General features: G+C 35.6%; 1 protein-coding gene and 1 long non-coding RNA gene across 12 annotated transcripts in view; one reads left to right on the forward strand and one right to left on the reverse strand.

Annotated features, from left to right (window-relative positions):
* Positions 1 to 2893, forward strand: part of COBLL1 (cordon-bleu WH2 repeat protein like 1) — a 75755-nt gene extending 72862 nt beyond the window's left edge. For all 11 annotated transcript variants that reach the window (XM_056496113.1, XM_056496114.1, XM_056496116.1 and 8 more), the window contains one exon: positions 1809 to 2893. In XM_056496113.1, the coding sequence (XP_056352088.1) occupies positions 1809 to 1895 (87 nt within the window). In that variant the 3' untranslated portion in view covers positions 1896 to 2893. The remainder of the gene's footprint in view (positions 1 to 1808) is intronic.
* On the reverse strand, positions 2447 to 9294 carry LOC130255440 (uncharacterized). The gene is made up of 2 exons (XR_008840934.1): positions 9027 to 9294; positions 2447 to 4587 (listed from the first exon to the last, which is right to left on the reverse strand). It is a non-coding gene; the product is annotated as an uncharacterized LOC130255440 (long non-coding RNA).
* Between the last annotated feature and the right edge of the window lie 6420 nt (positions 9295 to 15714).

A 15714-nucleotide genomic window follows, 5' to 3' on the forward strand; every position in this document is an offset into this window, starting at 1 on the left:
AGTGCAACAGCCTCTCTGAAGCTTGTAAATCTCCCATCCTTTCTACAGTGACTAGGAAGACTGAGTTTCCTGAAAAGTTGCAAGCATGCTCAAGTAGGGTTTGATCACTAGTCATTAAAACTGGTTTATAATACACTGTAGAATTGCTGACATTGTAGAATGTCAGTAATCATATTAATAACAGGATAAGATTAAGAAAACGCTGAATCTGTTAGAGGTAAAATCCGTTCTACCAGAAATCCTGTTTGGATTTTAATTGTATATATTTTTATGATTTTTTTTCTTCTAGTGCATAATTTCATTCTGAACAATATGACATTTATTTATTCATTCTTTTTAATAGAAATATTTTTAGTGTAGAGTTTGACCCATATAGTCTTTATCAGTCTAGGTACAAAAATGGCATGGGGAAGGGGAGAGAGATAATGACTGAAATTGGTTTTCCTCTCCCTTTCTCTTCTGTGGGTGGGAGATGTGCTTTGTCAGTAAATTACATGTTGAGACTGGGGTGATGAAAGGGCTGTACTTTTTAAGAAGAAATTATAATAATGAAGAAGCTGTAACCATAAAGAAGAGCAGTCTGCAGCACAGAAATCTGAACCAGGCTTAAAAAAAACCCCTGGAACACAAACAAAATGCAGTGAAGAACTCACTGAAGTTTTGCCAAGCATAAAATTGTACATGCTGTTCTTTTCACTCTCAGAGTGCATATGCTGTGGTACAGGTATGTCTGACAGCAGAAAGAGATTTTTTTGGCATACAGCAAATTTAATAAAAACATGGTCTCATTTCATGTTTAACATGGAGAACTGGCAGTAGGAGGACAGAGAAATTAAGCATTTTGTATCAATAAGTTATTTGCACCCAGAAGTGTTTTTGAGAATTGAGAGGACTTACAGAATGCATACACCTCATAGCTTCCAGTATTGTGCTGCAGTCAGGAAAAGGAGTAATAATCTGATCCATTTCAATAATGAGTGACATAAGTCAAGGGCTTGCTTCTCTTTTTACCTCTTACCATAGTATCTCTTCTCACAGCTCTGAAAGTAATTTAAAAAAGAAAATCCTGGCACCACTTGCCAAGTTCTTAAATTTTTTTCACACTCTGTTTTACTTAATATGTTGTGAGTATGCAGTGCTGAGATCAGTGGCCTTTTGTGTTGCTGGTCTTTCCTGTTCAATAGGGCCCTCAGTAATTACTAACCTAAAATGGGTCAAGTGAGGTTTCTTTTTAACAATTTTTCTCTTGAGAATGTTTTCATTGTGTTTACTAAACTCTGTGCTGTGTATGTGGTTCTCATGGCTCTGGAGCATCTGCAGCTCCCATTAACTCCAGCTGGAGCTGTTGGGTTATGCAGGTCCACTGAAAATCAGGCTTTGGCTATCTGTGCTAAAAAAAAATATTACTGCGGTATAAAGAAGTGTTAGAAGATTTAGTAAGAAATCAGGTCTATTCAATATTTAATAAAAATGTCTGGTTTAGTGATGTTTTTCAAGTACTACTTTGCAACCAGGTGTGGAGAAAGGCAGGCTAAAAATTGTGTTTTGAATAGTTTTACATGAAATTTTAAAAATTCATTCAGGATAAAATATGTTTTTAAGCAATGTCTTCTGTTTCCACTTCTGTAGAATATATGCTTAGTTAAGAAATCATATAGGAGGTCTTCCATTGCAATGAGAAAAACACTAAATGAAGTAACATTGTGTAACATATTGGAGAGATAAAAAATCTGGAAATTGAGTTTAACATTTCTTTAATATTTTTCTTTTTTTTTTTTTTTTTTTTTTTTTCTCCATCCTGCCTCCAGGTTGGTCCTCCATCAAACACCGTAGCTGTCAATGGAAGAGCCAGGCTTAGTCCTTTGTATTACACAGAATCTAAGACTAATCCCTAAATATTACACCAAATATTTTGCACTTTACTACTGCTTCATCGGCCAACTCAATACTAATTACAAATTTTTGAAAGTGTAAATGCGAGTGTATGTTAATATATTTTTGTCAACAGTTATAACAATTTCAAGCTGGGTTTTTGATGCCTTGAAAAGATTATTAGACATGTAAATTATAGTAATATTTTGCCTTTTTCTCTTTATAAAGCTGACTATGCTGCTAAAAAGTTTTAAGATGTGTAAGAGGTGTAGGTGAGCTTTGCTTATGATAGAATGAGAATTGAAGATTCTTGATTTTAGCCTTCAAGACTGAACAATACAAAATTACAGATTGCGAGCAACCTAAAAGTTTTAGATCAAATAATTAATTTTTGATTGTGTATTACTTTTTCAGATTGTATGAACTTAAATTACCACATGCTGCCTCCATATTACTTTATTAAATTAAAATTGTAATTAGTAGAAATCTTAATTCAATGCAATACTTTGTTTCTGTCTAAAAAAATAGATGTTTTTGTTCCTCTAGCAGAGAGTAATTGGGATATGTATTTTGATTTATTTTTTTTTACCCTCCTGTAATTATTTTTCCTGGTAGTGCACCACACAAAAAATCGGGACATAAATTATTGGAAACTTCTGTATTACTCAAAACCTTTTCTTAATAGTAGCACTGCTCTTTAAATATCTGTATATAGTATTTACCTAGCACTCAGATAAGCAATACCTTTTGGGAACTAATTATGTCTTTAAGTAGTCATCAACATATAGTTACTTACTAATAAATAACAAATTCCAGTTTGATACTTAATGAAATAGAATATTTTTTTCACTTGAAGTAGAACTAAAAAATGAACTGCTTTGGATTTATTAATATAAAATATTTTAATATTAAAACAGCACAAAAACACATAAATCATGCTTGTGTCAGAAAGTATCTATTTATAGATTAAGCATTAAATACCAAAATGGGAATATATATTAAAAGAAAATGTTTCACATTATATTTTGTCTGTTTTGAGTTTCTTGTCAAAATCATACATTTTGGGGAGAGGGTGGAAATATGATCACACTCATGATGAAATAGCTACATTATGAATGCATGCAGCAAGTCCTGGGGTATTTGCCATATCAAAATATTTTCATGCTGGACTTGATTTAAAATTAAGCAATTCTATTTAATTTCTATTCTTTAACAATATATATTTTGTACTTTAGAAACATTATGTAACTCAGTTTCAGAAACTGATCTATATGTGCGTTTTCAAATTGTTTGCTGCCAGGTTTTTGTGCAATAATCTCAAAGAGGTCTAATTACTTTCCTAGTAGAGTCAATTACTGCTTACAAGTTATAGTGTTAACTTAATGCTGAAACCTTTTAAGGAATGTTTTAGTAAATAAAAATTTATAAAGAGAGCTGATGAACATTTTTTCATTTCTGTTCTCTCCTGTTTTCGCTCCTGTATCTTAGTTCCCTGTCAATGTGTGTTACCACTTCCATTTCCTCCTTGTTCTTGCCTCCAGTCAAGAGTTCATTCTGAGGGTGGGGGAAGCTCACATAGTAGTTCAAAAGATCTGTTTCAGGGTCTGACTGCAAAAGAAATTTTCAACCTTCACTTGAAAATAGTGAGATAGAAGATACAAGGCTTTTCTAGTTTCTGACTGGGGCTTACATTCTAGATTTCACTTGAGGGACAGACTTGAAAATTCTAAATTGCTCCCTGGATTCTAGTCTGTGCTCGTTGAGATATTTGAAATCCGTGTTTTAGGCATTCCTATGCAACATGCTGATCTGTATCTGCCAGAGAAGGGAGGGTTGCATTATGAAAAGAGTCTCTTGTACTTTGGGTGTGTGGGGGTTACAGGGTTTTTTTGAAATGTTGGTATTCTCTGCCAAGGTGACCAAATTTATTTCATAAAATTATTTTAATCTCCATCTGTGCTAATACAAATATATATGTTGTTTCACTTTTTCAAACAAATCAACAAAGTCTTATTTCTTGTTTTGGGGAAAATTCAAATAATCATACTTTGTTCTTTAGTTTTGACTGTAAAACAGTACTAATGTGTATATCTTAGTTCCATATATTAAACTGCCTTTTCATGTGAACTCCTGAAGGCAAATATCTTATGTAACAGAGATTAAAACCACCTTGCTAGAATATTAGGGTTTCTTCTTTCTGTACCTGATCTTGCTTGATAACTGACTGAAGTGTCTACACATGCTCTAGTACTGTGAAACTCTTCAATGAGACTTTTTGTTACTAGCTGGCAATTGTGATTAGCAAAACTTTCTCTTTCCCTCTTCTTCCAACATGTATATGTAAGACATTTTTAAATCTTGCTGTGGTATTTCTACAGATGCTTTTTTCTTACACTCTTTTATTAAAGTCTACTAGAGAAACTCTTGTTGATTAACTTGATGTCTTTATTTATTATTCAACCATGAAAACATTTCTACTCAAGTAACAAGTATGTCTAGTAATTGAAAGCCCAAGCTAGACAGTATTTTATTTTTTGTTGTGGATACCTTACATGCAGGGTAAATAGACTATTTTTTGAGCCCAAGAATACTTACAGTTTGGACAACATGTGTCACAGATGTCTTCCAACAGGAGGCAACTAGTTATGCCATACCTCTTATAATCCCCTTGCTTTTGCATGGCAGTCAAAATGTTCAGGAATGAAGATCAGGATACTGAAATAAATGAAGTGTCAGTGTAATTGTCCAGACACAACAGCAGGCCCTAGTGAAGGTGCATCATGACCTACTGACACCAGTTCTTTGAAGAAGCAGCAGGTATCCACATAGCACAGTGCACAGTTCAGACTGCAGGGATTTCGAGGTAAGAAGGTTAAGATATATTTTAAAATTTATTCCAGAGAAGAACAAAATTAAGACTACAGATGTACCTGGAGAAGGGAGCAGTTTTTCTAGGACAGCATCACCAGATAACTTTTGGAAATATTCTTGTGACTAAAGGTTATAAGGCCAAGGTAAGAGCTCTCATACTTTGCAGCTGCAAGATGTTAGACCACTCATTGTCTCCATTTTTGGGATGTGCATTCAGTGATCAGTCCCCTAGTTTTTCCAGCTACTTGTGATTGTAACATACAACACAGTGATCTTCAAGGAAGACATGAAAATTATGTGGATAATGGACCAAAAAGCATGGTATCACACATGACAGCACCTAATACTTTTAACTTTGTTTATTACAGGTAGCTGTTACTAGCCAAAGCAAACACTTTCATTTGGAGCTGCTTAGAATCTTGTTTTAATTTGCCAAAAGGTTTGCAGTACTTCTGTTAAATAGAAACAAGGAAAAAGAGCTGTTAATGCTTGGCCAGACTGCATCCTCTGAGGTGTTGGACAACTACAGCAAGACAAAAGACTAAATGTAACTGACTAAGCAGGTGGGTTGGTAGCCAAACAAATAGAGCTCTTTGCAGAAGGAAACATTTCTTAATTTGTCTGTGTTAACTGACTGCAAGGCTGAAGTCAAAATGGTGTTTGGACAGAAGCTGCTGCAGTCATGGGCCAAAAGTGTTTGTGGGTGCTGTGAAAGGTCTGAGGTTCTGGAGCTGTGGTGTTCTGTTAGTGCTTGGCTGCTGATGGTGTAGCTGAAATATCACTTCTTAGATTGCTTATGAAGTCTATTCTGGTGACAAAGCAAAGTTGTAACAATGGAAATGTTTCACAGCTTCCCATTGAAAAGCTTGCCTTCTATGGGGGATTATTTTATACAACCCAATTGAAAATCACAGCTAAGATGGATTTTTTTCTTTAAAATTTCTGATTAGATAGCTTTGTGAGAGGGAAGGTGGCCTTGTTAAAATGACATGAAATTTGCAATCATGGGAAACTATGCTTGTTAAAAACTTAAGTATTTAATTTTGTTCTGTCTTCCTTGAAAGAACTGCATGTATGGGAGCTAAGCAACTCTTTGTCAAGAGTCTATTGCAATATATTGTACATAAAGTTGCATTGCTTTTTGTCATCTGTTCCTGTTTATATACACAAGCAATTTACTTTTTGGTGGGTTTATGTCTTCAAGGAGCATATTTGGAAGAGATTAATAGTTTTCTCATTTTTAGCTGTATTAAACCTCACATTTGTTTACAGTGCAACATCTAGTGTTTAAGGGAAAGAGGAGATGAGCACTTCTCTTCTCACGTCCCTCCATCACCATGAAAAAATCACCAAAACTGTTAATTGACTAAATTATTCCTAAATTATTCAAGACAGTTAAGAGAAAAAAAGAGGAGAAGGAAGGAGAAGGGATGAAGTAGAGATAAAAGGAATTTTGGTTGTTTTTTTTTTTTAATCTGGATACTTTTCTTGAACAGCATATTCCACATTTTCTGATATAGTAATGGAAGAAAATCTCTTGTCATTGGGAAAAGGAAAAATAAATGTATCCAAAATGGACACTAATAATTTAAAGAAATTTCAACTTAGTAGTAGCATTAATATTATTTACAGTGATTGTGCATGTATGGACCTGGAAATAACAAGGGCTGTATCATTCACAATTGAAATAGAACTCTAGTGCCAAAAAGAATCTCAAAGAGTTTAATTGGAATGTAAGTTGCTAATTCCTCTGTGAACTTCCCAAACTTTGATAACAGTCCTGTGCCCATAACATAGCAGTGTCATTATACACAAATGCCAGTGATGTTTGCTTGTTACCAGTTTGTGATTGTAAAATGAGTGTATTTTTAGTTGCTGTTTGTTGATAGCAGCTGTTGTGGGTGAAGAACAACTGTCTTCTGATTCAACAAATCTGCTTGGTGATTTCTAAAGCATTAGTTTCCATGAGTGTCTGGGAATTACCAAACAATGCTTATAACAGGAGTTTTAGGGGTAGGGTAGAAAGCTTATTCTTAAGTTTACCCTTAGTCATTTCAATGCTCTCAGAACAACTGGTACACTTTTTACTGAGAGTTGGGTCACTGTTAATAAAATAACACACATGACATGTAAGCTGTCATTGTTAAGACAATACTAGAATGCATTATTCAGAAATTCCTAGTCTTCTAAACTGATGGAATAAATTTTCTTTAGCCTATTCATCTATTTTACCAATTGTTCTCAGTACTAAGCAGGGCAGACTTTGCTTTGCCTGTTACATTTGATGTCATCCCAGCCAGAGCAACAAGCTCACACTAAAATACCAGACACCCAAGAAAACCTTCACAAGTGACAGAATAGTTTAAGGAATGGGAATATTAAAGACTAGGCTTGTGTTTGTGGTGGTGAATATCCAAAGGAGTAAAGGAATTGAAGCATACAATCGGCTCAGGGCAGAGGGAGAGTTAAGACCACAGAACCTGTAACATCTGGTAAAAAAAAATCTGGCCAACAGTGACTGTTTGCAAGTGCTAGTGTACTCAGTGTGCTAGTGCTGGTGTACATTAACCATAAAGTACTTATTAATGGTTAAAATATTTCTAGTTAAAAAATATTTAATAAACTATAGCTGGACTCAGAATTTTGTAGTTTCCCCTCAGCTGTATGTGTCTGTCAGCTTGTTTGTTTAATGTCTCTTTTTCCTTTTTTTCCCCCCCATACAATCCTGAGCAAGTAAGACTACAGTCTAACAGGCTGTAGTCACACTTAATCTGAAGTGGCAAAGCAAGAAAAAATGAATTTAATTCATATTTGCTTAAGGCTTTATATAGCTCTGATTTATCAACAATATAATAAAAATAATATTTTGAATAGTTAAGCTGATTCCAGCTTTCTAAATTAAGTACTTGAACTAAATGGAGAGATGGAGTGCAGAAGGAGCTGCACTTGGTCACCTTTGGTTAAACAGCATGATTGGTCTGATCAGCAGACTCTATTCCATTGCTTTAATTGCTAAAAGCTAATTAAACACTTGCATTCTGTTAACTGAAGTGTATTTGGCCACCTGCAGTTTCAAAGTGCATGTACCAGAAAGGAAATCCTTATGCTATGAATGCCAATTCTAAACTTCAGCACCTAAGTGAAGCAAAGCACCAAGGAGGTTGAAGAGGTGGATTGCAGGCAACTTCCTTTTTAAATTGCAGAGGACTGGGAGCAAGCTGGGCACCAGGCAGCTGCACAGGTAGGTGCCTCACTGCCAAGGGTTAGCATACTGCTGCCCTTCTCAAAAGCAGCACTAGAGCCAGGGTGGTTCTTGAATGGTCTGCAGGCAGTTAAGCTGCTGGTGGCAGCTCTTTAAGCATGTTTTACCATCTCTTTCACATCTATGTAACCTCTGTCTGAGCTCTACTGTGTTAGGAGCTTTAACAGAAGCTGCTATGAGACACAGGCACAAGCTCTATGTATCAAGGTCACCTAGGGCTTGGCCCCTCAGGAAAAGGAACCATGAGAGAGGGAGGTCTGGGGAACATGGGCTGCAAGGCTCTACCTATAAATGGTGACTTTAATTTTTTTTCATTTTATTCAAACTCTGTCTGCTGTTGTGTTCATTTAAAGAAAATTTCTGAACTAAAATTTTAGGCTGTCAGTTAGTCTAACATGTGCTTGGAAGTTCAATAGACATAAAAGACATAGTCTTTGCTGCCAGCTAAAGATAAAAGGCTGAAAGGGTCTGCTAGACCATATTGTCAGGAAAAGGAAGTAGGTGTATCTTGTAAAATTATTACATTACTTTAAAAACATAACTTGGAGATGATGTGAAATGTAAGTTGCCTGATCATCATTGGGAAAAACAACATAAGCATGAACCATAAAAATCTCCAAATGAAAAATAAAGATGTTAAAAGCAGCAGAATTTTAGATTGAATTCTGACTCTTTAGATTGCTTGTCTAACCACAGAAGGCAATTTGGGTGAGAATGAAACAAGACCTTTTGAAACCATGTCGAGAGCGATTAAAGGAATGGAGTTGCTTTAGTTAAAAAAAACCAAACTGATTAGGATGACATAATCATATTTCAACACAAATGTTGCTACATGAATGCAAATGATTAATCATTGTATCTTCAAGCAATAGGCTGCTCTAGCTAGCTTTAGAGCATAAAGGAAGAATAGTTATGCTGGGTCAAACTGAAGGTTTATTTAGCCAGTTACCTGGCTTTTGACAATGATCAAAAGTATATGCTTAGGGAAAAAACATTATAAAATACACAAAGTAATACTTACCCCAAAGTATTCTAAACCTTCAACAATTTTTAGCTCTGAGAATGCCAAAATGAAGATGATTTCTATGTAATTAATATAATTAAATAGTCATGTTCAAGAGCTTGTCAATTTATTCTTTCAGCTCCCATAAATTTTGAACAGTGACACATTCCTGTGTGACATGGAGTTCTTTGACTTAATGATACACTGTCTGATAAATGATTTTTTGTTTGTTGTGAACTTCTACTTGCGTAATTTAATCCTCTCCAATGCTTTTCCTGAAAGAGACATTAACTCATCAATCCCCATTCATGCTCTCTGTGCCACTAATATCCTTACATAACATCAGGAGTTATGTCATAGGCATTTGAGCCTTGTACACTTTTGCCATTGTATCAATTAAATATCATAAAGGTTTGCCAAAACAAATATGTAGGTCTGAGCATGCCTATGCTTTATGTCTCTCAATATCTTGGGAAGAGGATTTTTTTTCCTCTTAGACACATTTATTTTTTAAATCTGCCTCCTGCTGCTATTTGCTATAGTGAGTAACCTACAGGATACACCTATTCTGTGCAAGATCAAAGTTTGAAAGAAGTTTGTGTGCCATACTTCTAAAGCACTAAATATCAAGCTGAACAGAATCTCGTGAAGTTCTATTTATTCACAGATGATCTTTTCAGTTCTCTGGCCAGTGAACAAAAGTTGAACTTAAAACCTTAAGGATATGATATATACTTGTTCATTAATTTCAGCTTGAAGGCCATGTACTTGCATGATAAGTACTTTTGTCTACAAATACAAGTAGCTGTCCAGAAATCTGGAACAGGGCAAATGTATTGCATTTAGTTCAAACACTCTAGTCTGGCTTGCAATCAAACACTATTTTTCCTGAACTGTTTCTTGCTGATTCATTGTTACCTTACTTTGTATTGCAATGTTTAAGTGAAACATGCTGCTTTAACTGTCTTTAAATGAACTACCTTTGTGGCAGTGTTTTTAGATGAGTCTTTTGATGCCTTTTTAATGGTACATTAAAACTTAATGAATGCTGAGTAACACTAGAATCCCTATGGAAGCACATATGGTATCTACATTAATACTGAATGAATGCATAATGATCAGTAGAATTTCAGTGATTTCCACATGAATCAACAGTGATGAGCCACTTAGTGTTACACTCAATTACATCATGTTTAATTTATGTAGCATTGTTTGGACATTATGTTTAAAATGGCTTTAGTAAATCATTGAAACTCTAATTGAGCCTCCATTTCAGGGACAAATTGCAGTGTAAACATAAAATTCATTTTTTTACACAACAATTAATTTAACTTGCAAAGGGTCAGCAATTTGATATATTCTCACTATTACTCCCTGAAAAATGGAATCCTAGTATTCTAGTAGAATGCCCTATTTGACTGCTGCTGAGGAGTTCAGAAAACCTTTTCAGGTCAGAGTCTCTTGCCCAAATCTGTGCAACAGACTCTGAAGAGTTCCCCACAATACCTGACTAACACCTGCTGTGTTTGGGAGACCCTTCTGGCACATCCATGAATCCCTTGCAGCAAGGTGTGCCAACAGCTATTGAGGAGTGGCCATGCCATCATCTGCCAGAGGTTGACAAAGAGATGGTGAGGGAACCTACACCAAAAGCAGACACTGTCTTTCAGCTGTTCTCTCACCTTGTGCAGGACCAGGAAGCAAACATGGTGTTGATTGCCTGTGCAGAGGAATATAGTTTTGCCTCACTTCCAAAAGTATCACACAGGTATGAGGACACTGCCTCACTTCATCTCCCCTGTTCCACACGGTAGCACACTGAACACGGGCTGCTGGCTGGCCCTGGGCTGAAGGATGGAAAGAGCTGCCAGTGGCAACTCCACTGAAGTCTTCCACAGTAACCACTACAGCAATAATACTTAAACAGAGCCCAGACTTACCAAAGGATGCTGTGCTGGACTGCACCTTTCCAGACTGGCTCCACATGGAAACTAAGGAGACAAATATCTGATAGGAGCAAAAAATAATACAAATAAAGGTGCTTTGTAAGAGGAAATGGAAATAAAATGTGTACTTCAAACCTCCCTAGGAACAGTAAACTTCTTGGCTTCCACTTTTCCTGATACCTTTCAGCAGATAACACACTGACACACTGTGTCTGGAGGTGTCTGCTTGAGCTGGTTTTGGACAGGTTCCACAGCAGGTCTGCAAAGATTCATTCATAGAATAAAGCTGAGTTTGTCTCTCTCAGTCAGCTCAGTTGCTCAGAGCCAACTAAATTGGTCTGAATCTAAATTGTGGCAGAGAAGACACTGCCTTCTACTACTCCAGAAGGGATCTTGCACTCTGTTTTCTCAATCCTTCTCACTGATAGTTCAGGCCAGCAAGGTCTTATCAAGGGTCATTTTGACTTTAATATTCATCCTCAAATCCCTGTTCCAAATACAGTAAGCTGGGGAGATCTTGGCTTAGGGGAGTTTTAGCCCTGTGGGGTTGTCAAGTCCAGCTGTGTTAACAAAAAGGACTAGAGGGAAAGAGGATTGTGTTAGGAGACAAGATCCTACCAGCTATTTACAAACAAATCCATTAATTTATTTTTAGCTTCAGCAGCTTTTTGTGTTAACTTCTAGCACTAGGCACTGTATTCAATTACTTTAGTTTATAGATGATTCAACAGCCATGAGTTCACAAAGCTATAATTTTAATTTGCTGTTCTTTTTAATCTACTATAAGATTATCTGATAACTGGCAAGGCATCTGACAAACAGCTGACCAGCAGCTTTGTTAGAATATCCATAGGCAACTTTATAATGATAATGATGATAACAATACCTGCTCTCATTTTGGTGGATTACTGAAAAATGCAAATTCAGACCTTTAATAATTGCAGCTTGGGCTTTCATTTCTGACAGCAAAGAGAGAAAAAAAATCTTTCCATGCTAAGAAACTGTAAAAGAGGCTATGAGACGGGGGTTTTTTTGATTGTGTTTTTTAAAATTTTTTCTTAAATTTTTCTTAATTTCATTCTTATTAAAATAATCTAATAAATGAAATATAAGAGAAAAGATACTTATATGAAACCTTTTTATTTTGCTTTAAAAAGTTCTTTTTTGGTTTATGTTGATCATTTTAGTGATTGTTCTCATGATCCAGGAATGCTATGCCATGTTAATTTAATTCAGTTTTAATTTGAATTGAATAAAATATATGCTAACTTGCTGGCTGTGATGATAAAATGCATGTACTGCTTAAAAAGAAAGTGTTTGAAATATACAAAATAATCTGAAGTGCATTTTTCTTCAATGTATGCCTAATAGATTTTAATGATGTAATTATTTTTAATTTTTTTAGAACATGCTAAGTAAGAATATTTTTTAGAATTAGATGCAATGAGGCTATAATATTACTATAGCCTTTGGAATAACACTAATACAAGGAACAGTAGAAGAAAATAATTGAATGTATGCCTTGAGCTACATGATGACTGTTCAAACAGACTTCACAGAAAATTAGATTTCCTTGACTCGTGTTGTAGTTACAGTGATATAATTCATGTTTCATAACTCTGAAGAAATAATGAAGACATTATAACCAGAAATGTGTCAGTTTGAATAAATTTATTATGAATTGCTTTGGTTTAAAAGCTCCCAATATGTTATAATAGAAGCCTACGTTCTTGCTTGAGAGCCAGCCAAACTGAGGTTTTAATATTTTAACAAATCACTTTATGGTACATTTTTCTCTCCAAATAAACAAAAGGAGAAATGTTCTGAAGGAACTGTGATAATAAAAGATATTAAAATATACCTTGCTTACTCCCCATGGAAATTCAAACAGCTTTTGCCTGAATCTGAATTGCAGTTATGCAAAATTCAACCCATGCAAGAATTAACTCCCTTCACTCATTGCTGAACTGCAATTACATTTGGATCAAATGCAATATTCAATGGGCTACCTCCAGCTACACTGCAAAGTACCTTCTCCAGATAAAACCATGCAGGCTGGGAATGTTAATTGGCATTTGGTTAAGCAACTTGCACAAAGTCCAGTGTATCAGTCAGTAAGTTTGTGTATCACCCTCAGCAATCCATCTTGGCTTTAATAGGATGAATAGGTGATATTGGCTCTGTGGCCAGGGCTTGATAAAATGCTAGAATGGGCTTGAGGCCTTGAAGAGCTGCCACAGGAAGACGAGTTCTCAAACTCACTTAGTTCCAGTTCTTTAAGAGACTTTCAATGGTTTGAACTTTTACCAGTAGGCTTTTTGCCAGATCAGTTACTGTCTGTCCTCCCACAGCCCATAATGAGAACACAAAAACCATAAAGCTGCTACAGATTCTTTGTCGTGTGCTGTGGCAAATTTGACAGAACTGTGCCTGTGTGCTTAGTCTGTCTGTGGGATGGATATGTCACCTTGAGTGATCCAGTAGCACAGAAATCCAGTCATAAGAAAGTATACCAAGTTTATGTCTAGTCTGGATGCATAAAGACCTGGAGATTATAGAAAGGGGATGTTTTAGTCTAATCCAGCAGCTCTTCTTGATGGATAGGATGAAAGCTCAAGTGGATTTGAAGTCTGAAAACTTCACTGTCTTATAAAGTAAGTTCAAGTAGTGTAAAAAAAGAAGAAAAAAAAATTCTGTTTTCTCATATTTTAATGCTGAGACAAGTATGATGGGTTGGGATAAGTTTCTGGGAGTGGAGGAGAACAGTGAAGGTTGAATTTGAAAGGGCTAAATGGCTATAATAATTTTCTTAATTTTAAACATGATCCCAGTTTGTACTCCTTCTTCCCAAATACTTCAGATATACCAAATGTTAGATTTCTTTGAAGTCAGTGCAAACTATTTATGAACTTGTTCAGTACCCAGCATTTTTCTTATTCTCCCCCTGTCCTCCTACCCAAAGGGAAATTTTGTAAGAATTTTTGACTATTAAACAGAATTTATAAGGTCACTATGTGTAACATAATTGCCTGGAATTATCTTCTCTATTGTTATTCATATATTGTGCAGTATGTCCTTTATAAAAACACAAAAGCAAACTACATTTAGTGTTATGCAATTGTTCTATTTGTCATGGTAAAATTATGACTATTAGAAAAAAAAAAACAAAAAACATTAAAAAAATTCTAGTAGGTACTAAACAACTCCAGAGCACAGCTTCAATAAACATGAAATCAAATGAAAAGGTACTTTTTTCTTCAGCTCAAAGAAAAAATGCCTTTTGGACCAGATTTAAAGCTGATTTATTGTTTGAAGTGGCAAAGTATTATGCATTTTAATTTTTTTATTTTTAGAAACAATAAACCTTCATTAGGTTCATCTCCACAAAGAAGGACAGCCTAATTCTTAGAGTACTAATTTTGGACTTGGAGTTTGCATTTCTTAGTGAGCCATAAATTCCATTAGATTTTGAGAAAAATCACTTGTCTAATTTTCAACAGCAAACAGAGATGTTTAAGTCAGAAGACAATTCTCCTAAGGTTTCCTATATATTCAGATGAAACAAAAAGCTGTTCTGGGACAGTTGTCAGTGCAAAACCCCCTGTGTTTTTTAGCTGACATCTGGAGTCTTCTGTTTCTCTCCTTTGTGATGGCCAAGTTAACATGGTATAGTTGTCTGAAATCACATACTGTGAATCCCCTCTTAGGGTTAATTTTTAAACATGTTCAGGCACATAAAGATGCAAACATCTACTCATCCGTATGAAGGGAATAAATACATTAAAATGTTAGGTGCAGTGATGTTGTGATAATTAGGTCCGTAATAAGTGCTGAGATTGGCATTGTTAGATAGGGCTCCTGAATTACAGAGATTTGCATTAATAACCTTTTAATATAGTAACTTCCAAGTAGTCAGCACAATGCTTTTAAAATATGAATGGCAGGTTGGTTTTTCAAAGGTTTGTTGAATATCTCATTTCCCGAATACAGATTTCTTGCAATAACTCTTGAGACAGAGCAAATGCCCTTCTCTGTGTGATTAATTCATTCCAAAGAGTGCTAAATGTCCTACCAGGTGATGTATTAAAATGGTGGCAGGTATGTTATCATACAGTGGCACTACCTCTGGAATTCCAGCTGGACTGACGAGCATTTGTTTGGTTTCTGTCATTTGGCAGAAACATAATGACTCCATCATTAGGGTTCAGCGGCACTTTCCATTTCAGAGCCCATTTTCAAGGCATTCTAAATTGCACATGCACAGGTAGATTGATTTGGAAATTGCTTTGCTCAGCCAGAGCTGGTGCAAATTTGGGGGTGCAAGTCTGGGCTAGATTATTCCAGAGATTTTGGAAGAGAAAAATTCCTCCTCTCACATGTCTGCAGCTATGCATATGAACACATTTCAGATTTCTTACTGTTCCCAGAATTAGAGAAAATCTCCTTAGATCTGATGAAAGCTTTAAAATTCCAGTTTCACACTGCAGTTTGCCTGATGTTCCTAGACTTTGTTTCTTAAAGCCATGGCTAGTTTTTTGCAAGCTGCATATTACAGAAGGAGAAAAGAAATGAGTGAAGTTTAGGAACCTAAATATAAGTGACTGGTTTATTTAATACCCAGTGATATCTGAAACATCCCCACATCACAGACCTGTGTGACACAGGCTGAACAGGAAATCTGTGCCATCTTAGGGCATGGTAGAATAGGCATCTAAAGAGGTATGAAATGTCTGCATTCGGGCAAATAAACTTCTTCACAT

The sequence above is a fragment of the Oenanthe melanoleuca genome, chromosome 7 (genome assembly GCF_029582105.1).
Source record: "Oenanthe melanoleuca isolate GR-GAL-2019-014 chromosome 7, OMel1.0, whole genome shotgun sequence".
NCBI lineage: Eukaryota > Metazoa > Chordata > Aves > Passeriformes > Muscicapidae > Oenanthe > Oenanthe melanoleuca.